Consider the following 24,457-nt stretch of genomic DNA (forward strand, 5'->3'; position numbering starts at 1 on the left):
AAACTTTGCCGTGTGAAAGCGAACTGCACCAAGAACAAAGAGCAGCAATGTAACTATTTTAATTCCGGTTTCAGAACAAATGAGTCAATTCACAGGTGTGAAAGCACCCTAAAGGTCTGCCACGCCACAGAGCGCCATCTGATTAGTTTTAATTGAAATAGCATGCGAATGTACGCATCTGGTGTGCGATACTTTCAACTGTCATGTGCGCAGCGCGTTGCGGCGCATCCGGTGTCTGACGTCCTTTAAACTATATAAAAAAGAACAACGGGACCATTTTAATAGTGATACTAGAAAAAAAAAAGATCGATGTTTTCGCAAAAGCACTTTCCTCACCTTGCGATTCAGTTACATCAATATGAGAGCTTTCGCTTCTCTGCCGTCTCCGCTGTTTCTCATCGTCCCAGATGGCTTGGAGTCCAGGGTTTCTGCCAATCTGATCTTAACAAGATATAAAAACATACTCATGAGTTCACAACTATACAATCACCGCAACCCGATTCCAGCCCGAGTCAATCGAGCCAGATGCGGCGGCCGAGCAAGCCGGCGCTTGCGCATGCGAGCCGGAATCAGCCCGCGACGCCGCGAGTAGGTTATGCGCTGCAGTCCGGAGCTGGCGCTATTGAATATATAAAACCCTCATATTTGTTAACGTTATTACATCCATTTGGGTTGATATGACAGCAAACGCATGCTGAGAAGTTCGGGGGCGTGGTTGATTTTACATAAAGCGTTTGGTTGGAAGCTCGACTCATTTTCGCGGCTCCTCCTCTGGCTCCATCAGACAGTCCTTCTGCGCATGTCAAGGCTCCAATTTTAGCAGTCTTTTGCGACAGTTTGTGCCCGTCAAGCAGGCGTTTTGCCCTCAAGGCGTTCAATGGGAAAAAGGGCTGTCGCGTCGTCCATATTTTTTACAGTCATTGGTGTCAACCATTCGCAGCATACTTGAATCGGTCCAATCAGCACAGATTAGCTTCGGGCTAAGGAGGGGTTTGGAAACAAATGAATCACTGGACAATTCATACGGGAGTCGCTGGGATAATTATGTAAAAATAAATGCAGATTATGAGACCATGAAAGTGTTTATTGACCTTGCATGCATATTAGACTGTTGTTGGAGACCCTTACAACCAAAATATGACCCTATTTCATGAATAATATGGGCTCTTTAAACAAACAAACAAAAAAAAAAACAATCATGCAATTCCACATGCCGTGATTATTTACATGCTACAAACAAATGAAATAAAAATCTTTAATTTGACCTTTAATCCAATCTTGCCAATTTAAGCATAATTCAATGAATAATAATCACTAGATTAACTGATAAACTAAATAACTGATCAGTCACTAGTACACAAACCAATAAATTCTTACTCTCAATCTCGAGACGGTTGAGAACATCAGCAGCAACAGCATCAACTTCCAGCTCACACACGCTCACCCGTTCCACCTCTTCTAATATCAGAGAACTACAAAATAGAAAGCACACGTTGACGATTAAGGTGTTATACAATGCAGATATGTATTGCTGTATAGCAACTTTACATTACATACCTTGGTATGTTGTTCTCCTCCCAGCGAGTACACAAAGTATCCCTAAGCCCAGTTTCATTAAATGTGGACGCGCAGGCATTCCTCAATGGACTAGTGCCACCCCCCATCTGTTCTTCTTCAGAAGCTAGTAGTAACAGAAGTGCAAAATGTTGGAAGAAGCACATGTAAGCAGTCACATTTTTATAATCTGATTCTTGATTGGATACTATATTTTATTGCCCTGCTGAAAAAATCCAGCTTAAACCAGCCTAGGCTGGTTGGCTGGTTTTAGCTGGTCGACCAGGCTGGTTTTAGAGGGGTTTTGGCCACTTCCAGGCTGGTTTCCAGCCTGGTCTTAGCTGGTCAGGCTGGGAGATGACCAGCTAAAACCAGCTTGACCAGCCTAGCCTGGCTGGGAGCCAAGCCAAAACCAGCTATGTCCAGCTTAAACCAGGCTTTAAAAAGTAAATAAAAAACATGTGTGAAGCCATAAGAACCGAACCGAAAACAGTGTTAAAAAACAGAGGTATGTATTGAACCATGGGCTAACTGTATTGTTGCATCCCTAGCATATATCTACATTTTATAGCTTTTGTTTGTTTTATATTGGTTTATTTATTTAATGTGATGCTATTATATCCGACATTAGTAATTCTTTAAACTATTTCAATATAGATTAGGCTATTTTATTGAGATATGACACTATTGTTTTGAGTCTACAAAACTAAAGTTTTATGTCTTTCTGTTGTATTCATATTGTGTATTATCTCCAAAATAAATAACAAAAGATAGAAGCCGCTTGCGGCTGTCAAGCGAGCCCGGTCTCTCACACACACACATACAGGCATCTAACCTGCACGTGCATACACGCGTCACACACAAACACACTTTTTAAAGGGCCATGACACCCCCCACTTTCGGTTAAAGTCTACTTCAGAATTTTTTCAAAAGATGCATGATTAATGGGCGTGGAGCTCCGCGAGCATCGGGCAGGAGTGGGCGTGGCCAGCAGGGGAGAACGTGAGCGAACGAAGCTAGCTCACAAAATGAGACAAACCGTGAGAAGACGCATGAGTTTATAGTTTACAAAGTTAAAATGCAAAGAAATGAACAGTGATTTAATGCCCTGCTACATTTGTTATTCGTAATTTCATAAACACATAACCACAATTTATATAATTATAAAGATAATCGTGTTCATGTAAACCCTATAAATGAGGATTCTCCCTCAATCCCCGTATCCAGCAGACTCAGTGCAGCAGGTCTCCTGACCTGTCTATTTTAACCATTAGCCCTGCTGGTAATCTGAAGGATTTAGGCGAACACAGCAGCACAGTGATGTGTCTGAATGTGAACGAACTCCTGATAAAAGACAGCGTCCGCCATTCTCTAATTCTCGTTCTGCTCTCCCGACAAAAATGCTAGCAGCACGCACACAACTTTGCTGTATGATATGCCCTGACCATATCGCGGGGGAAAACATGCAACAAACCGCGTGGATCATGGAAACAAACGCATATGAACTTCATGAACGGCTAAATACTGTGCCGTGGGTCCGTGACGTGTCTCACAGCTCGGGCTTGACTCTGGCAGGTCTTATGAATAATTAAGCAGCCGGCTCTTCTCATAGGATAAAAAAACGCCGCTATGAATAATAATGAGAAACCGACGCGTCATCATTGCACTTGCAGTACTGCGCTACGTCGCCGATTTTGATCCCGCCCCGAAAATCATTTTAAACCCGGAAGCTGAAAAAAAGCTGACAAAAGCTCAAAATTATCCAGTTTTCCCCACAATTAAAGCTGACAGGTGCTAACATCGTCTTAACTGATGCTCAACACACACACATCTGTTAATATACAAAAAAAAAAAAAGTTCTCCAGGGTGTCCTGAACCTTGAAACTTCACAAAAACTCTCGACAACCTTTACTGGCTGCTGTGTCTTTAATACAGTGTAAAGATTATTGTGCGTTATTGAAACATCAAAGAATGTGACTAATAAATGAAAACTTTATTATTTTATGCAACAGCCTTACATTTAAAAAGGGAAACATAAGGGCGATCAAAAGCAGAAAGACCCCTAGCCTATAAGGTGTTTTATGGAATGGCCTATTTAAAACAGACCAGCTATATGTTTTCTTTCCCTTATTTATTTATTTGCCGCATGTACTCGTGTGCGATCGAAAAACTAGTGTAATGCTGGCATGCCATCTTTACCAGACTTGGGCAAAGTATGCCTATCCTTTCACTCCGCCCAGAAGCCTCAGCTGGCCCTCTTTGGCCTAAGGTGGGCCGAAAAAGACCTGGCCCTGAGAAAGCCCCACTTTGGCCCGATCTGGCCCTGGAAGTGACAGTGGAAACGCGACAGGCCTTGGCTCGCTCGCTTTAGGCACGATAGTGGAAAAACGCCTATTGATCTGTCTTAAGCCCATGTTACTGTCTTACTTAAATGTTACCGTCTTCCCTTTTCAGATCAAAATTCAAATCTCTTTTTATTTAAGTCAGGGGTCTCAAACTCAATTTACCTGGGGGCCGCAGGAGGCAAAGTCTGGGTGAGGCTGGGCCGCATAAGGGATTTCACAAAAAAAAAAAAAGTCCTCAAATGTCATTATTAACAGTTTTAATTATTTCTTCTGAACATGAAGTGTCCTGAACATTAATAGAACATTGAGTGAAGATTATGAACAGTTCTTCTGAACATGGCATCTTTTGCCTACTTCTTGCTGCCCGAGACTTGACAGCGCTTCTTCTCACAAATCTGAACCACATTTGGCTTTAGAGCGGAAGCAGTTGAGACCCTCAGTATGGCTTGAAGATGATCATCATTAAGTCTAGACCTGTACTTTGACTTATTGAAGTTCAAGGTGGAGAATAACTTCTCACACACTTCTCACACACTCAAAACTTCCATTCCCTCACCTAAAAAAAAGGCGTATATATGTATAAATAAAACACCCCCACCCCACTCCAGTCACATCAGTCTGTACCAGTCTGTATCTACCTATAATATATATAAGATGCAGGCTGTAGCTAGGTAGGTGGCAGGCTGCAGATAGGTAGCTAAGTGGCAGGCAGGGGCGGGAACAGCTTACCTTGGTTCTGGCCGGCGCAAGTTCCCTCCTAAACACTTCCCGCCCATCACAGCGTCTAACAAAGGGGCGGGGTGCGTGGTGACGTCACCGGCATCCCCGCCCCTTTGTTTACACGGCGGGCGGGAAATGCCAGTGACCGCTGTGTACGGATAGAATCAGCGGAGCAGGGAGTGCTCTCTCTCCCTGCTCCGCTGATTCTGTCAGTATACAGCGGTCGGCGCGGGCCACAAAATATTGCACTGCGGGCCGCGAGTTTGAGACCCCTGATTTAAGTGAACTATTTTGCACTGTGGGCAATATAAACGAGACCATTATTTTGCTAATCAAGAGTCTGGCTATATAATATGTTGGTGTATGTGTGCGCAGGTGTGTTACCTGTTGCCCTGCTTTTTCTAAATTTGACAGCAGCAAGACTGATCATGTTCATGCCGTAGAGGTTGTAGTCGATAAACAGTTGCAGCAGGAAGGGGATATGAGCTTCATGGGGCTGAAAACTCTTATTCATTACAGCTCCAGCCTGGAGGAGCTCACTCACCCTACAAGAGAAAATATAGACAGAATTAGGCCCACACGGAATCTGCGCGCGCAGAATTCCGCAGATTTTCCGCAGAATTCCGCAGATTTTTAGCCCATCATTAATTGTTTTTTTATTCGAGTAAATGTGTAAATCTGAATTCAGTTTTTATTCTGTAATATATTACTTTTTATTTCATATATTAAGGTTTTAGTTATGATACTCCGCTGGATACTCCCAAAATAAATCCGCAGATTTTTACCAAAATTCTCCGCAGAAATAGCGAAAAACGTCAGCAGATTCCATCTGGCCCTGCATATAATGATTACTAAAGCAGGCATGCATTATTCTGATTAACCACCATGGAAACAGAAATTCTACAACAGACTTATTCACTAAATATTCTTTAAGCAACTGATGTTTAGTAGCTGACAATAGAAGTTTCAAATGATTACATAAATTAAAAACAATGACAAGAAAAGATTCAATTCAGTTCAATTCATCTTCATTTCTATAGCGCTTTTACAATGTAGATTGTGTCAAAGCAGCTTCACATAGAAGATTATAGTACATTTACACAGTGTCAGTTCAGTTTTCAGTGTTGAAGTTCAGTTCAGTTGTGTGTGGTTTAATTTTCACTGCTGATAGTCCAAACACTGAAGAGCAAATCTATTGATGTGTAGCTCCACAAGTCCCGAATTACACACGCAAGTGGCGACAGCAGCGAGGAGCAAGTTAAACAGACATGTAGCAAGGTAAGGTTTCAATTGTATCTGCATATAATATCTGTATGTACCCTGCACCTCTGTTTCTGAGGAGAAATATTGAATATTTACGCTTTTCTCAGTTTGTGGTGTGAAGAATTGAGTTGTAGGTTTATTTAGCAATCAGAGATTACGGTCACAACAATTCATGTGCTTTGTGCGCTGGTAATCAAGAAAAGTGAATCTTATTATCCTAAGGCATTTAAAGACATGAGTTAGTATATAGGCTAATGCATATCCAGTAATTTCATACACAGCAAAAAATGCTTTTCTTAGGTTTTGGTCTTGTTTGTAGTTCAAATATCTTAATTTTTTTTAATCAAAAAGCATTTTCGGTAACACTTTATAATAACTACACACTATAAACTATTTATTAAGCATTAGCAAATAGTGAATTCATTATCCGTTAAGCATTAACTCTACATTAATAAACGTTAGTAAGCAGTTTATAACTGCAGCTACAAATGCTCTATTCTTGACTTACAACCATATTTAAAATGTGTTCAATAATTGTATTTTCATACTTAGTAAATTATTTATTTTTCATTACTAAATTAAGTATCGCATTATTTACAAACCATTTGTATTTAAGAGTAGTTGAGGGTTTTTAGGATAATTCAGAATGAGTTAGTAAATGATTAATAAACTTATGAAATCAACGTTTATATATCTTATTATATCAGTAGCTGCAATGTAAAATGCAATGCTTGTCAAGCGGGAAAAAAACAGGCTTGTTGAAGTGCTTGTTAAACTGCAGAAGCAGGAGACCCGTCGACAGAGCTTAAACCCTCTCCTCTTTCAATGAAGTCGACGGTGTGTAAGCATTTTGGATTTCCAGTGAGTTATGTTGACAACGTTCGTGTTGTCGACAAAAAAACACAGTTTTGCAAGCTCTGCTATGTACGTATTACGTACGGTTCGTCCGATAGACAACACCGGCATCGCGATCCTCCGCCCGCCCCCGTTGCAAATCCGCTCGCGAAAAGTTCACACTCAGGCCCTGTTTACACTGTCTTTGTTTTTAAATGGCATTTTAGAACGACAACAATTTGACATCCACAGTGGCGTGTAGCATTTCTGAGCAGCCCTCCTTTCTCTCTACCTCTGAAAATGCACATCACGTGACCACACAGACACAGACGCACACACAGCCATGCGCTCGAGACAGCGGGTCCAGGCAGTCAGAGGACTGCTTCAATCTTTCACTCACTTGTACTTAGTCTCAGATACTGTTGGCTGGTTTCTGTTGGTTGTGCGTCTTTTTTACCGACGCCATTATAACGACACAGATCACTGCCTATTCATGAGTCCCGCAGAAAAAGTGATTGACAGGTGGTAATTATGTGTGTATCTTGCCTTTATTCATTTACTGTATGATTTGTTTACGGGTAAAACAAAGACCATGCAGGTCAGGTAGTTTAAACGGTAGGCTACAAATAATTAATTGGTCATTAATTAATTATTCATAATCGAAAATCGAATCGAATCTTGCCTTTAGAATCAAAAATGTAATCGAATCGAGGATTTGGAGGATCGTGACACCCTTAGAAAGTAGTGGAGTAAAAGTACAGATACAGCACTAAAAATGTACTCAAGTGAGAGTAAAAGCACACATTGATAAAACTACTCAGTAAATTACAATTTCTGAGAAAAACTACTTAATTAGAGTCGTTTGAAAGTTTGTAATTAGTTACTTTACACCACTGGGTGTAAATAATTTAGCAATATGGTGAGCAAGATAATCTCATTTCAATGGGAAAACAAGATTTTCCTTACCCAATTTTGTATATGTTTGTACTAGAAACAAGAAAAAAACTTTAACAAAAACTTATTGCAGCGAAATTAAAGACTTTATGAAAACAAAAGCTTTTAAAATGTCATACCATTAACAATTCAAAAACAGATTTTTACAATCCTGTCCAACACAACTACGTTTCCTGATGTTTCTGTCCTTTTTGATCTTCCTTTACATTTACACTCAAACTTCAGGCTAGGACTTACCTTTTGACCATCTGTGGGTTGTAGAGGAAGATTTTCATGAAGCTTTTTTCTCTTATATGGTATCCATAGAAAGGCCTGTGAAGAGATCAGATGTTCATATATCTTTGGTGGTCCACAAAGTGAAACCTATGCTTATTTGTTGAGAGAGAGCGAGTTGGAACCAATCTGAGCATGGAGGAGGGATAAAGCATCATGTCTGGTTTGTCCGGAGACACAAGCCACGAGCGTTCCTCAGTCAAATCAGCTGTGATGATGTAACCACACTGATTCTGGAGCCTCTGAAGGTCCGTGAATGTGATGTTTTACAGCGATGGAAAGCTGAGACTCTCTTCTTTATGCCATTTTTTGTATTGTACAGATTGGATCAGCGGGTCAAAAGTTATTAAACATTTAAAACAGAACTTATTTTTAGCCACGGGAGCTGTTTTGGTCTTTAAGGGTTAAAAATTCATGTGTATTTTCAGCCCATTATACATATCTATTATTTTAACATTTTTATAGGGGTTTTTCACCTTTTTATAATAGTTTCATAACTGCAACATTTTAGAACTGCTTTTCATAATAATTTTACAACTGCAAATTAATGAATAATAAAATTTTCAATGAATTTCCGCTTTTTAAGTGTTCTTTTTATGAATGAATTATGTAAAGCACTGTCCATGTGTGTTTCCACGTTGATTAGTAACGCTATATTTCATTGCACTACAATTAACGTAATCTGGCTGTTTTGGCTTAAGAAATCACGTTTTAATTTGTTATTATTAGATTATTAAGGGTTTTTTCACCTTTATTTGGAAAGGACAGTAGAGGTTGCAGACAGGAATGTATTGGGAGCAGAGAGAGGGAAAGGGTTGGCAAAGGACCTCGAGCCGGGAATCGAACTCGGGTCACTGTGTGCAGCATGGTGTTATATGTCAGCACTTATGTTCAGAATATTTGACCAAGCAAGTGGTACCAGTCGGTGCTTGTAAAATTTCTAAATTCCTGGAAGCCCTCGAGCAGGCATACTTCAGTTTTTGGTAGCCCAAATAGAAAATACATTACTTAAAAAAATAAAAATAAAAATAAAAAATTATATATATATATATATATATATATATATATATATATATATATATATTTAATATATATATAACGGGTAGAAAATGGGGTGGGTCGGATAGCGGGACAACAAATGCCGAATATAAGCGGGAGCGGTCGGGTTCAGACTAAAACCTGGCGGGAGTGGGATTAAAAATTTAGTCCCGTGCAGATGACAAAATCATCTTGGAGTAATAAAAGACTAAAGTCACTAGTCAATTAAACGAGTAAACGTTATAGCTGCCCATGGAAGTCATAGTGTGTGATTGTGTGCCTTTGATACTTACATGCCAGTCACCAGAACCACTTTAAAGATGTGCTGCACATTTGAAGAAGGATTTCCCATGCTGATATTCAGCGCTCGATCGATGCTGTAGGCAACCTGTCGAAGGTAGCGGTCAGCTTCCTGTCCAAACCCATCGTACGGCACATAGATGTATGGAAAAATCCCATGCAGATGAAGGCATGTTTTCTGGCCTATAAAGAATAAAGAAACGGCATCAGTTCAACTAAATGCATAAGGGGATAAGTGAATACAGGGATGGTATTACAAATAAAGCAGTTCAGTTTTCCTGTGTTAGAATTTCTGGTCAACAGCACAACCCTCTTCAGTACTTGTGGTGTTATATGGGATAAATTTTCCATCAAAAATATTGGTCACAGATGGGAAAATACTAAATAATAATAAGAAATGGTTCAGGTGTGTCTAACTCTGGACGAAACTAACTTTGCAGGACACCGGCCCTCAGAGGCGGACTGGGTATAAAAATCCGCCCTTGCACTGTAGCCATACCAGCCCACGTTACCACACGGATCAGCTTCACGGATCACGCGGATCGGCTTCAAGACACACTCCCATGCACGGACATGCACATTCACTGCTTAGATTGGTGTACAGATGGTGAAATAATATAAGCAGTACCATTTGTAATAGATATTTAAACATTTAATGTAAGTGACTGGACCAAAATCAACCCATTTATAACAAATTTATACATGCAATCATTTTATTCATTCTCTTTTCGGCTTAGTCCCTACGTTAATCTGGGATACCCACAGCGGAATGAACCACCAACTTATCCAGCATATGTTTTACGCAGTGGATGCCCTCCAAGCTGCAACCCATCACTGGGAAACCTCTTTACACACACATTCACATACATGCACTACAGTTTACGGTGGTAAAATTTAGCCTACCCAATTCACTTATAGCACATGTGTTTGCCAGAAAGAAAGGCTGGCATTTGCCAGAATTGCCAGATGGCCAGTCCGCCCCTGCCAGCCCTCCAGAACTGAGTTTGGGCACCCCTGGTTTAAGGTAGGATTTTAAGGCAAAAATGCAGGTTAATTTATCATCAATTAATTAATTTTTTAAGATTTGCAAACGATAACTATAAACGGTTAATGTAAAGTTACCACATGGCATGTATTTTGTTTTCTTAGAGCCAAGTGGTTTGGGGTTAGGGAGCTTTAATTGTCAGTGACAGGACAGGGGGTAAACAAAATAGTTAACAAATAAAACGTCAAATATTTACCGATAAAACATACATAAATAATCTTGACAGCCACTAATACAACAATGTTCAGAAATAAACGTTTTTATTTTCAGTTAGTAACGTCTCGGTATTGAGAAATAATCACAAAATCGTCCAACAATAATCCTGTGTCTTCCTCCCATGCAGAAACCATGAACCACAACCAGTGTCACGCTCACACGACTGACATAACACATTGAGACTCTTGAACATGTGCACAGATGCTGTTAGTTGATTTTGTAACGTGCTTTCGAATTGTATGATAACAAACATCGCAGCAAATCCCAAGCATAAGGGTTTAGCGGTTAGCCTACACGGCTAGAGTATGTGAGCCTGAAGTGGCCCACCTGTATAATGGAAAAGGGGGGCCAAAGATTCAAATTTATATATGGGCCATTTAAGGCAAAGATTTGGCACTTATGGCAAAATGTAATCTGAATGTGAGCCTAATGTGGCCCATGTGGAAAATTATAAAGTTGGCTAAAATGATGGAGGACAAATGTGGGCCACAGTTGGCAAAAATGTGGCATCGTCATTTAAGGGTAATCTGGGTCTAAACCTAAAGTTAAGCTATTATCAAATATAATAAAAAATCCAAAATGATCATCTGTCATCTTTTACCCACCCTTTACTTGTTCCAAAGCCTTTTGTTTTTTTCTTCTGTTGCACACTAAAGATGTCTTTAACTATTTTTAATAAAATCGAAAACCATTCAACAAATCTGTACCCACTGACTTTCTTATGATTTGACACTATGGGTGTCAATAATTAGAAGTTTTCATCTTTCAAAATATGTTCTTTGTGCTCAACAAAATAAAGCAATGTATAAAGGTTTGAAGCCACTTGAGGGGGAGTAAATCGAGAGACTTTTATTTTAGGGTAAACTATCAGTTTAAGGCAGGGGGGTGCACAAACTTGGTCCTGGAGGCCCGGTGTCCTGCATAGTTTAGTTCCAACTTCCTAGAAAGAGCTTGATTAGCTGGTTCAGGTGTGTGTAAGGTAGGATTTTAAGGCAAAAATGCAGGTTAATTTATCATCAATTAATTAATTTTAAAGATTTGCAAACGATAACTATAAACGGTTATTGTAAAGTTACCACATGGCATGTATTTTGTTTTCTTAGAGCCAAGTGGTTTGGGGTTAGGGAGCTTTAATTGTCAGTGACAGGACAGGGGGTAAACAAAATAGTTAACAAATAAAACGTCAAATATTTACCCATAAAACATACATAAATAATACAACAATGTTCAGAATTAAACGTTTTTATTTTCAGTTAGTAACGTCTCGGTATTGAGAAATAATCACAAAATCGTCCAACAATAATCCTGTGTCTTCCTCCCATGCAGAAACCATGAACCACAACCAGTGTCACGCTCACACGACTGACATAACACATTGAGACTATTGAACATGTGCACAGATGCTGTTAGTTGATTTTGTGACGTGCTTTCGAATTGTATGATAACAAACATCGCAGCAAAGCCTAAGCGTAAGGGTTTAGCGGTTAGCCTACACGGCTGGAGTAAACATGTCCACATGGCGGTCGAACAGAGTTGACAACATGGCGCATGGATCAAAATCACACAACTTGCAATTGCGTGTTAGATCAAAAGCCTCATAGACTGCAAAAAACGCAATACTGCGGCTTTACACTCAAATGTCTGCAACAGTTAAATGAATTTTCACAAAAATTAATGGATGCATGCATGTTTACCTGCTGGTGTGGCCCCGAAGATCCGCACCACGGGCACTTTTTTGACATCGCTCTCTCTGAACTCGGAATAGCAGACGTCCAGCTCTCTGATCGGGCTGCTCATGTAGTAATCCGCCGTGACGATCCGCACTGAAAACATGTTTATCCTGCAAAACCAAACAGAACATGACATGACAATAAATGAAATAACAAATTTACGATGAAGGCAAAGACAGCAGTGTATCCTAGACTTTCCTTTGAGGCGACTGACGTTAGGTCTCTGAACAGATCTACGAAAATCGTGGCGGCTTTAATCACAGCGGGATTATCTGAAATATGGAGCGCGGAATATTCGACAGTTTGTGCAGCGAGCGAATGCCAAAGAGCGCATTCTCATCTAAACGCTTCACATATATAATGTGTTACATTTTTAAACAGAAATCCAAACTGCACTCCCCGCCTCTACAATACAATCACGACACGACCCAATCATTCCCATCCTTTCCACATCCATGCAGAACGCGCTGCAGCATTCCTTGCACTCGACAGCTGGGTCAAGATAGTTCATATTACTTCTGCTGCGAAAGGAAACTATGAATGTTGTCTTAGCCGTCATTGGTCAACGCAAGGACAAGTCGCCGTCTGATTGGCTTCGACAGACAATCAGCGCGCTGATTGGCTTGTGTTAAACGGAAGTAACATGTCATTTAAAATACAATAAAAGCCTCACACATTAGCTATAAATGTATTGATTTTTTATTTTTATTAATTCACTCATTCATTTTTTTTGTCGGCTTAGTCTCTTTATTAAACCGGGGTCACCACAGCCAATGAACCGCCAACTTATCCAGCAAGTTTTTATGCAGCGGATGCCCTTCCAGCCGCAACCCTTCTCTGGGAAATTTTTTATTTTAATTTTTATTTATTTTATTTTATCATTATTATTTTTTTTATTGGAAATACGAAATCAAAATACAATAAAAGGGCATTCAACTTAACAAATAGTGTATCACACATGGAAGGCTCAACACAAACTAATATACAAAAATACAAAAAATGTGAATTGCAAAAAAAATTCTAAGTAAAATAAAATTAAAAGTGAAAAAAGAAATTAATATGAAACAGGAATCGGCTGTGGCAAGTTATATGATACAAATAAATTAAGCATTTTGAAGGCAATTTTTGTTTATATTTTAGCCAGGGCATCCGAAAAGATTTTAAGTTCTTTTATAAATACAATGAGTAGTGGAGGTGTTTTGAAATATCTGCATTAATGAATAAAATATTTGGCTAATACAATGATCATGTTTAGCAAATCGTGCAAAACAGAAAGTAAATCCATAAGCACACCTTGTAATGTGAAAGTCAAACCTTCAGCATTCACATTCTTTATACCAACCAGTCTTGCACTTTTTTCCAAAATGATTTAACAGAGCTGCCAGTCACTGGGTTGAGTCACTGGGTTGAATTATTTTTATTATTTATTATTATTATTATTATTATTATTATTTTAAGTTTTTTTATTTTTTATTGAATGCTTGAACAACAATTACAACAAATGTCATGAATCAAACAGCAACAATCTAGGGGTTTTTAGTCATTTAGTCTAAGATAAGTGCCAAGTGTTACTGGGTTGTATTACCCGCCCCTCCCTCCAGTAGGCGTGGCTTTTAGATTATGACGTGAGGCCATCCATAGGTGCGCTCTGCGCTGTCTGTTTGTCTGCAGCTTGATTGGATGGTTCAGGCATTTTGCTCCGCAATATTTGCATCAAGAAAATGTGGACTTCCCCTAAAATTGAAGAGCAGAGGGGAACATTTCCTGATCAAACCGAAAGCAGGTGTGACACTGCGTACAGCTGTGAACAGGTAAGAAACTGCCATGTCGTCAAACTATCCATGTTTATGTTAAAATACAAACAACAATAAAAGTAAATGTCAGGTTAAACTTTACTGTAGCGATCGTCTGTGCTTGCTATGCACTTTTTTATTGTGATGTTGATTTTGTCTTACCCAATCAGATATCGCTGTCCGTTTCCAGGAACAACCTAAAAGAAAAGCAATGGAATCTTTTCCAGGTAAATCTGTCGTTGGAATTGTTTTGAAGAGTTCATTTCTGCATGAATTAATCAGTGAGCCTGCTTGGTACATATCCGGGTTATGGTCACGACTAGTCATGGAATATCGCAATTTTAAAAGGTCTTTTCCAGACCAGACGTTTATATTTATAAAATAAAAAACATCAATTAAAAAGTCATAGAAATATTATTTGTATTCTTTTTCCATTTATCAAAATGTACTTTTCTATACAATGTTTATTTTGCATCGCTTCAGATGTTTTATGTCTTGCTGTGGTACGGCTATTTTTGTGCATTTTTATTCTTTTCCCACTTGTCAGTCAGCAGTCAATGAAAGCGATAGCTCACACAAAAATCTAAAATTCTTACATCCTTTTCTCACTCTTTATTGTTTCACTCCTAAATGATAGGGCTGTGTATTGACAAGGACCTCACGATATGATACATATCGCGATACACGATATATTGCGATACAATTCATATTGTGATATATTGCAATAGTTTGTATTAGTATTTGTGTCGTTATATTGACAACTTGATAAAGTCAGCAGACGAATTAAAATTCCAATTTATCTTCTATCCATTTCAATTCATTAGAACTGCACAGTGTGATTGAACAGAGAACTCTCTGAAATGTACTAAATGCATATTGTTATTAAACACTTAACTAAAATCTATATTCCCATAAAGTCACATATAAATGAAATAAACAATTTATAAAGCTAAAGCAATAAAATGCAAAATCAAAATGCATCAAGCAAACATGAAACTGGAACACACAGGGATTTGATCTGCAGTGAACTATTAGAAACTGACAGTGCGACCGACAGCACTGTGATCATTTAGCTGTGAAAACTGGTCGCACATAGGTAAATTGATGACATGCGTGAAACATTTTACATTTTACATGCCGGCCAGCTATGCTGCTATGGTCATGCTTTCCACGTTACAACGACAGGTCCTTCCATTTTATGGCCCATTCCTCCTATGCAGTTTTCAGTAACTCTGCAATGTTAATTGAGGTAGACGGAAGCTTGTTAATGATGTTATCCAGTGTAGTTTGCCTTAAATCAAGAGGTTTTAGTTGAGGTTGCAGTGCTGCTAATTCATCTGTGTGGTGTCTTGTTAAGTGAAAACGCAAGTTCGTAGTGTTTCCTGAATATTTTAAGATACATTTGCTTGCAAACGGCATTTTTCTCTAAGTCAGTACACACATATTTTCCACCATGCTCACTCATGTTTATTTCTGATACCATACTAGTTAGCATTTTGTTCATAGCAAGTTAGCGACATCTACTGAAGCAGAGTTGGAGGTTGTGTTCGGCACAACTTGAATCAATACTTCAGGTTGGACCATCGATACACTATCGTGAAAGAAATGATCGCGATAGTTAGATATACCGATATTTTTGCACAGCCCTACTAAATGAGTTTTTAATGTTGAACAGAAGACGATATTTTGAAAAAATGCTGGAAACTTGTAACCACTGACTTCATAGTATTGCTTAGTGAATGGTTACAAGTGTTCAACTTTCTTGAAAACATCATCTTTTGTGTTCAACGGAAAATAGAAACTTATAAAGGTTTGCTACTACTTTATGGTAAATAAATAGTAATTATATTTAATTTTTGGGTGAACTATCCTGTTAAAGTGCCATATATTAAAAATGTGGATATACTTGGGCGTAGCCTAATAATAAGGGTTGAATAAATGGAAATGGCCATACAGTGAGCCTTGGTGAAAAACAGGAATACCCTACTAAAAAAAACTGCTTAAACCAGCCTAGGCTGGCTGGCTGGTTTTAGCTGGTCGACCAGGCTGGTTTTAGAGGGGTTTTGGCCATTTCCAGGCTGATTTCCAGCCTGGTCTTAGCTGGTCAGGCTGGGAGATGACCAGCTAACACCAGCTTGACCAGCCTAGCCAGGCTGGGAGCCCAGAACAAACCAGCTATGTCCAGCTTAAACCAGGCTGGTCAAGCTGGTTTTAGCTGGTCATTTTCCAGCCTGACCAGCTAAGACCAGGCTGGAAATGGCTGGAAACCAGCCTGTAAGTGGGCTAAACCCCTCTAAAACCAGCCTGGTCAATCAGCTAAAACCAGCCAACCAGCCTAGGCTGGTCTGATTCTGTAACTACCCCCTCCCCTCAGAGTTAAGAGTTTGGGGGTCATCTTCGACAGCACCCTTTCATTCACTGCACATGTTAATAATGTCACCCGGTCCGCCTATTTCCACCTTCGAAATATAAATCGTTTACGTCCTTCCCTCACACCTCATTCAGCTGCCATTCTTGTTCATAGTTTAGTCACATCCCGTTTAGATTACTGTAATTCCCTTCTGTTTGGCCTCCCTAAAAAAACCCTTCATAAATTACAACTGGTACAAAACGCTGCAGCCCGTATTATCACAAAAACCCCCTCTGTCTGTCACATCACACCCATTCTGCAACAGCTTCACTGGCTTCCCATCTCTTTTAGAATTAACTATAAAATACTTCTTATCACCTTTAAAGCCATCCACAATCTCGCTCCTCCATACCTTACTAATCTTGTTCATATCGCCACACCTTCTCAAACACTCAGGTCTTCTTCTTCCATTCACCTCACTGTTCCCTCTGTCCGCCTTGTCACCATGGGGAGCAGATCCTTCAGCCACTCTGCTCCTCAGCTTTGGAACTCACTCCCTCCTGATCTCCATAATTTAGACACTCTTTCACAATTTAAGTCCAGACTCAAAACACATCTGTTTAGAACAGCCTATTCTCTTTGACCCGATTGCATTTTTAAAGTTTGTATTGTATTCTATTGCTTATTGTGTTTTTATTTGAATTGATTGTTTTAGCTGTCCTGTACGGTGACCTTGAGTGTCATGAAAGGCACCTTTAAATAAAATGCATTATTATTATTATTATTATTATTATTATTATTATTATTATTATTATTATTATTATTATTATTATTATTAAGTTGGATTTTTCAGCAGGGTATCAACATGAAACAGACTGTTATCTTATTTTTAAGTATCTAAGCTTGTGTTAAACTATATGCGTGACTAAAAATGGCAGATGCAGGGAGACCAGTTAAGACCAGTGTCATGCCTTACAGATTTTCTATGTGTTGCTAAGTGGCATAGCTTTCCTCCAGCCATTTGTTTACTGCTCATCATAATGCAAAATGCAGTATGGGCGTATCATAAAACTATTCAGCACGCCTCGAAGAGGCATAAGTAGGGGTGTGACGAGACACATCTAATGAGATGAGATGAGACAAGAGACTGGGATGACAAGAATGAGGTGAGACAAGATTTTTAGACTTCAGTGTTAACATATATATATTACTGAAGACAAAATAGCACACAGTGTAGGTGCATTATTGAAACCGGCTTGTACTTTATGAATAAAACTTCAAAGTTGTCAATTTACTGATTGATCTACATTCCTACTCTCCAATATAGTCCTAAACTTTGGGTCATGACCGAAAGGACGAGATCTTGGATACAAGGGGCTGAAATGAATAATAGGGAGCCAATGCAATAATGACTCTTGAGCTGGCCATGATTAGACCTGTTGACAAACAGTCAAAACACAAAGCAACAAATCTTTATTTTCAGTCAATAGAATATCTCGGGCCGGTTTCAGAAAGGAGGTTGAGTGAAAATTCAAGAGTATTTTAACCCTGAAATAAGAGAAACTCTGGGTTTTCCGTTTAAAAATGGCAGTTTTTTTTAACTCGAGAAAGCAGGGTAAGTCAAGCCTGTTTCTGAAAGAGAGGTAACTTTAACTCAGTTACCGTAGTAACTTACTCTGTAAATCTAACCTGGTCAGGAGCAGGTTTTATTCTCTAAACTCTTGAGTTTCTCTTGGTTTCTTTTTTAAAGACGAATCGTTTTTTTCTCGCCTTAGCCTTACGTTTCCACCCACCTATTTTAATGCTCATTTAGGAGATGTGCATACAAACGATTGATGGAAACGTTTTCTGTAAATACACATAATAAAACATGCGCATAACTGAGTAGGATAAACTTTTTACATTCGATTTAAAAAAATGTGCATAAACACTTTCACTGAACAAATTCCAGTATGTGCAATAAAAAAAAAAAAGTTTGTAATAAGACATGATGAAGTAAATGTATGTGAATAGACAAACCAGCAGTCTGAGCACACTGTAACACATCTGAAATGTTGTTTTGGTCATTCTTAAACGCCTTAACCATTTCAGGATCAATGTATGTTATTAATTACCTCCTATAGTGTCTGTTCTCCACGTCTCATGGCTTCAAACGCCCCCACGTGTTCACTGTGTGTCAACATTGTCTTCTGAAACACAAGAACATTAATTAAATAAAGAAAAGATTGACGCAGCTTCTTCTACCGCAGTAAATTCTGTTTTTACTGTTGATATTTGGTGCCTGTTTAATCAGGAAGTGTTGATTTTGTTCTCTTTAACTCGTTGTATGGAAACGCTTCTTTATTCGCACATATTTAATGCACTATTGCAGTTTTGCACATAAATTAAATTAATATTTTTGTATGGAAACACAGCTATTGTCTACATTTCAGTCACACATAGAACAAAGTCACGTACGAGAATGGCTTGTCCTTTTTAATAAATAAAGCTTAAATTCACTGTCCTTCCACATGTACTGTAACTAGATTATTGGGATTATTACTCTTTATAAAAACTATTGTTTAGTTCTGCTTACATTCTAAATGTCATATCAACCTCTATCACCTTATCAATAACAGAGGCAGACACACAAGTGCACTTTTACATCTATTAAAACTGATCAACGTGTGTAAAAGTGGGAACGTGTGTAAAAACTTTATAAACGTCACACATTACATTACTTTTTTTATTATACTTAAAATATTTAAATACTCTAGATGTAAAATTAAAAGTTTTCCCACACTAGCTGTCTCTGTTTCACTGATGAAATGATGTTGCTTTTTTTTAGATATCTGCTCATATTTGCTATAACTTTGCATGAGCAGATCAAGTTCAGCTGGGCCCGGTTTTTCAAAAGGTTTAATCCGTGATGGGATCAGTTAAATCAGGTTTTTTGGATCAAAGTGATCCAAATCCTACAAAAAAGGTCTAAAAAACCCAAACTAAAGGTTTGATCTGGATCAAAACCAAGATTGGATTACGTGATCTAATCCGATTAGGTAATTCATTTTTTCTTTTGAAAAACCCATTTTTAAGATTTGATCCAATCCCTTATCCAAAATCCCAGTGGATTACTTTTGAAAAACCGGGCCCAGGAGACAGAAATGCTGATCTCTTTTTAAGATGTTGCCATGGTCACTCGTAATACCTGCGCTCCATTAAAAATGCCTTTTTATAGACACGATGGGCGCGCTTAACTCTGAGTTGGTCTACTCAAGGTTGATTAACCCAACTTAGATCAGCTATTCTGAGACCGAAAACTCTCTCAGTAATCTCTCTGTAAATCAACTCAGAGTTCAAGTTTAAGTGTTTCCTTACTAAAGCAGGCCTGTCAAGTAGCCATATTTGCCCAGGTATGTAGAGCCTGTTTCCCCATCATTTATATAGTGTTTTTCTGACAATAAATAATGCAGTATAATCTTTCATCTTTTTTTTTTTTAGGATGCCACCGCTGCCTAGGTATTGACATTTTGCTTATGTTTTAATGCATCACTCACATCGCTCTGTTTTTTTCTTGTTTGTTTTCTTAGACTGCTGTCCACATCTTAGTATGCCTGTAGAGACAGATGAATCTATGACCTCATCATCTCTCAATCTGGCTTGGCCTGCATGCCAGCAGTGTGAATCACAGAACCTTACAGAGGCTGGCAAAAGTGGAGTGCCTCGTCCAGAGATGTGTGTTCATGATGCAAGTAGAGTGCATTACCTAGATCGTGGCTATGGGCTTCAACCTGAAGATTTAAGGGTCAGTGCGTTCAGAAAACAGTCCATAAGTGATTCACATCCACCAGAAAGTCCTGCAGGCCTGCCCAGTTTCTACTTGCCTCAAAGTCCAAGACAGCACCTTCAGATAGACCGTAGATCCCATATAGAAGACCTGAGTGAACATTTTTCAAGAGTCAACCTTCACCATCACTGCAATTCCACTGTGTTGTATTCACACACCCAAAAGTCTGTGACTGAGGATGAGGAAAGTATTGAAAAGCCGCGTCCTCTCCGTACTGACCAGGGGGAAGATTTCTGCAGATTTCCTTCATCAAAAAAGGCCGGATTTTACGGTAAGCCTGTTACTGTCCAGACAGCATATGAATGTGGGCCACTTTAGGCAGTTATGCGGCACTGGTGGTCTTCCTTCAGCCCAGACAAAATGAATGTGAGCCTGAAGTGGAACACCTGTACAATGGCAAAGGGGGGCCAAAGATTCAACTTCATATATGGGCCATTTAAGGCAAAGATTTGGCACTTATGGCAAAATGTAATCTGAATGTGAGCCTAATGTGGCCCATGTGGAAAGTGATCAATTTGGCCCAAATGATGGAGGACAAATGTGGACCACAGTTGGCAAAATAGTGGCATAGTCATTTAAGGGTGATCTGGGTCTAAACCTAAAGTGGCTCACATGTAAGTGCAAATGTGGCCCAGTTATCTTAAGACATTTGTGAGCCACTTTTGGCAAATATTCGGCACAGTAAGCTCTGGCTATTGCAGCTGTGAGCCTAATGTGGCCCAGAGAAAATAAAGCAAATGTGGCCCAGTTATTTCAAAACATATGTTGTTGTTTGTTGTTTGCTTTATTTATAGGAGCACATTTAAAAACAATAGTTGACCAAAGTGCTTTACATAAAAACCAGCATACAAAATCTATACCTATATATAAAAATAAGCAAAATATATAAAACAGATTAAAATTAATTCATTGCAATCAAAAGGCAAGAGACAGAAGATGATTTTTTAGATGAGACTTAAAAGCACCAAGTGAAGAACATGACCTGATATGTAAAGGTAGACCATTCCTACATCAAAAGCCCTGTCACCTCTTGATTTCAACCGTGTTTCGGGGACAACTAGCTGAAACTTGTTTTCTGACCTAATTGGCCTCAATGAAGTGTGCCAGTGAAGAAGCTAAGAGATGTAAATAGGTGCCAGACCGTTTAAACTTTTAAAAACAAGTAGCAATAACTTATATTGAATCCTAAATTGGACTGGGAGCCAGTGAAGAGATGATAAAACTGGTGAGATGCTAGAAAGTTGTTTTGTCCCAGTTAAAAGCCTAGCAGCTGCATGTTGAACCAGCTGCAGGCGTGCAATTGATGCCTGCGAAACTCCTGAATACAAAGAGTTACAGTAGTCCAATAATAAAAACATTAATGATGGTTTCCAGCTCTTTAAAAGACAGAAAAGGCTTTCAATTTGTTTCTTAATTGATAGAAATCACTTTTGACGACTGAATTTATTTGCTTGTCGAACTTTAACTCAGTGTCAAAAGTAACTCCAAGATTTTTTGCGTGACTGTGGACCTTAGGCTTAATCGAACCTAATTGATTAATTGTAGATTCACAGACACTCGGAGGGCCAAACACAAGTACTTCAGTTTGTGGGCCACTTTTGGCGAATATTTGGCTCAGTGAACTCTGGCTAATGCAGCCGTTGGCCTATAGTGGCCCAGAGGAGATATGGCAAATGTGGCCCAGTTATCTTAAAACATATGTGGGTCACTTTCGGCAAATATTTGGTACAGTAAGCTCTGGCTAATGTGGATTTGAGCCTACAGTGGCCCAGAGAAGATATGGCAAATGTGGCCCAGTTTTCCTAAAACACATGTGGGCCACTTTTGGCAAATATTCGGCACGGTTAGTTCTGGCTAATGTGGCTGTGAGCCTAAAGCGGCCCGGAGGAGATATGGCAAATGATGCCCAGTTATCTTAAAACATATGTGGAGCACATAGACTAAAGTCACCATCATGGAGAAAAGTGTTTGCTTTAGTTTGGCTCATATCCCTGAACCTCTTAATATAAAAAAAGCCCTTCCACGGCCTGCGGTGTCATGAAAATCCACAAGGGGGAGAATACAAGTATCAATTCATATACAACAGGTTTTTAAACAAAGTATTGATCAGGTTGGTATTAGAAACTGTCGGTCTCAAAAAGAAAACTTGTATATCAAATATGATATGTGTGGCTTTATAAGTAATGTTTCTCTTTCTTCTTGTTGAATCGCATTGGTCAACAATAGTTGTTTATATTGGTGTTATTGTAAATCAAGTTGTTGTCGTACTGGGGTGCGTTCTTCGTACCTCGCAACTGATCTCTCGCTAACAAGTTCGCGAATCAGATTAGAATGTCTGGATAAACTGATCTGAGATCGCTGCCTGTGTTATGAAGGACAGATTTATTGATCCTCGAAATCATGATCAGCAGTGCAATGATTGGCTGACGGCACAGCAGCGTAATGACATCATCTGATTAATATTCAATTATCCATGTGAGCAAAATTACATCAAATTCGCAGTAAACGGCTTGTTAAATATGACACGCAATAACCTTCCACATTTGTTGTGAGCTGCAAGCTTTACACTTTCATGCGTCAACAGTATTCATCATGTATTTCAATGCAAATCAATGTATTTAGTTCTACATTTAGAAAAGATTTTCTTTATTATAGTAGCCGGTTTTTTTAATCAGTGTAAAGAATAACTGGTTGTTTACAAAAGCATTTTGATATTGGTAAAGGCGTCTGCAACTTTTGTGAAGCAAAAACATTATTTATATATATATATATATATAAATATATATATATATATATATATTTATATATAAAAATATTTACCATTTTCCCAAGTGTATATAACTACTACTGTAAGAAAATATCAGAATTCGGAACATACTTTCTGTATTATCTTTGCTTGAACTGAGCCGATCTAATCCTGTTTATATGAATTGAACCTGCTCCCGACCAGGTTTGACCTAGCAGAACCGTTGCTATGACATCAACTCTCGGATCAGCTTTGAAGAACGAAACGATCCTGGATCGTGTCAAATCGTCAATATCCAAATCCAGCTAACTGAGTAATCCACGTACGAAGAACGGACCCCTGAACTATTATATTGGCATACAGTTATACTCCAAGTGCTTACCATTACCTTTATATGAATTGTTTTTACAGGTGAGTGCCCACCAGAACGGGTTTTATATCACTGGCATGGACAACCTGCACATTACCCACAGCCCAACTATCCGCTGCATCAGCCCCTACCTGGGTATTATGTTCAGAATAGGTAACTTTTAACTTTAAGTATATCTCTGTGTGTGTGTGTGTGTGTGTGTGTGCCTGCCAAAGGCTGGTGACGTTAGATTTATTTATTTTTTTTACACTTTTAACAGTCTGTAGAACAGATTATATTAATACTAGAGAAAAAACTAGAGTTTTGTTTAAATAAAAATGCAAATTCTAGAATAAGCCAAAGAAATAAGACACCAGAAGGTGAAACAGCATTTGGAGATTGTTAATCTGCACTAATGTAATGTATTGCAGCTCAATTTAATTCATTGAATTGATGGAAATTAACTGAAAATAGCCTTATAAATATTAAACATCATCGCTTTAAACAGAACTGAATATTTTGGAGGCGACACAGCAGTAGGTAGTGCTGTCGCCTCACAGCAAGAAGGTTGCCGGGTCACTGGTTCAATCCTCGGCTCAGTTGGCGTTTCTGTGTGGAGTTTGCATGTTCTCTCTGCGTTCGCGTGGGTTTCCTTCGGGTGCTTCGATTTCCCCCACAGTCCAAGGTGAATTGGGTAAGCTAAATTGTCCGTAGTGTATGAGTGTGTGTGTGTGTGGATGTTTACCAGAGATGGGTTGCAGCTGGATGGGCATCCGCTGCGTAAAAAATTGCTGGATAAGTTGACGGTTCATTCCGCTGTGGCGACCCTGGATTAATAAAGGGTCTAAGCTTTATATATTATTAATTTATTATTAATATTTTGGAAGTGAATTCTGGAAGAACTTTGTCAAACACCATCAAACCACCACCTCTCCTGACAGTTGAGAGGGACTCTGCAAAATAAACCCTGACACTCTGACCAATGTGAGGAGAGTTTACTCACACGTGACTCGTTTTAGCTCTTTTGGTCCGTTTAGAAACTTTGCAGTGTGAAAGCGAACCACTCCAAGAGTAAAGAGCAACAATGTAACAATTGTAATCTCTGTTTCGGAACCACTGAA

The 24,457-nt window shown here is 38.9% G+C and overlaps 2 protein-coding genes across 4 annotated transcripts in view; one reads left to right on the plus strand and one right to left on the minus strand.

The window, feature by feature from the left end:
- Positions 1-12,781, minus strand: part of rev3l (REV3 like, DNA directed polymerase zeta catalytic subunit) — a 60,894-nt gene extending 48,113 nt beyond the window's left edge. For 2 of the 3 annotated variants that reach the window (XR_015518054.1, XM_087297918.1), the window contains exons 1-8: positions 12,467-12,781; positions 12,237-12,382; positions 9,275-9,464; positions 7,908-7,982; positions 5,004-5,164; positions 1,558-1,681; positions 1,378-1,472; positions 337-441 (exon numbers count right to left, since the gene is read on the minus strand). Coding sequence is in view for 2 of the 3 variants with exons in the window: in XM_087297918.1 (XP_087154044.1) it covers positions 337-441; positions 1,378-1,472; positions 1,558-1,681; positions 5,004-5,164; positions 7,908-7,982; positions 9,275-9,464; positions 12,237-12,375 (889 nt within the window). In the remaining variant the exon portion in view is untranslated. The remainder of the gene's footprint in view (positions 1-336; positions 442-1,377; positions 1,473-1,557; positions 1,682-5,003; positions 5,165-7,907; positions 7,983-9,274; positions 9,465-12,236; positions 12,383-12,466) is intronic. The other variant, XM_087297917.1, reaches the window with a different exon arrangement.
- A 1,227-nt stretch (positions 12,782-14,008) lies between these two features.
- traf3ip2a (TRAF3 interacting protein 2a) overlaps positions 14,009-24,457 on the plus strand; it is a 22,869-nt gene continuing 12,420 nt past the window's right edge. Inside the window, exons 1-4 of the mRNA XM_087298003.1 lie at positions 14,009-14,083; positions 14,236-14,292; positions 19,985-20,512; positions 23,399-23,510. Of these exons, the coding sequence (XP_087154129.1) occupies positions 14,277-14,292; positions 19,985-20,512; positions 23,399-23,510 (656 nt within the window). The 5' untranslated portion in view covers positions 14,009-14,083; positions 14,236-14,276. The remainder of the gene's footprint in view (positions 14,084-14,235; positions 14,293-19,984; positions 20,513-23,398; positions 23,511-24,457) is intronic.

Source organism: Danio rerio, chromosome 20 (genome assembly GCF_052040795.2).
Source record: "Danio rerio strain M-AB ecotype USA chromosome 20, GRCz13ab, whole genome shotgun sequence".
NCBI classification, from domain to species: Eukaryota; Metazoa; Chordata; class Actinopteri; order Cypriniformes; family Danionidae; genus Danio; species Danio rerio.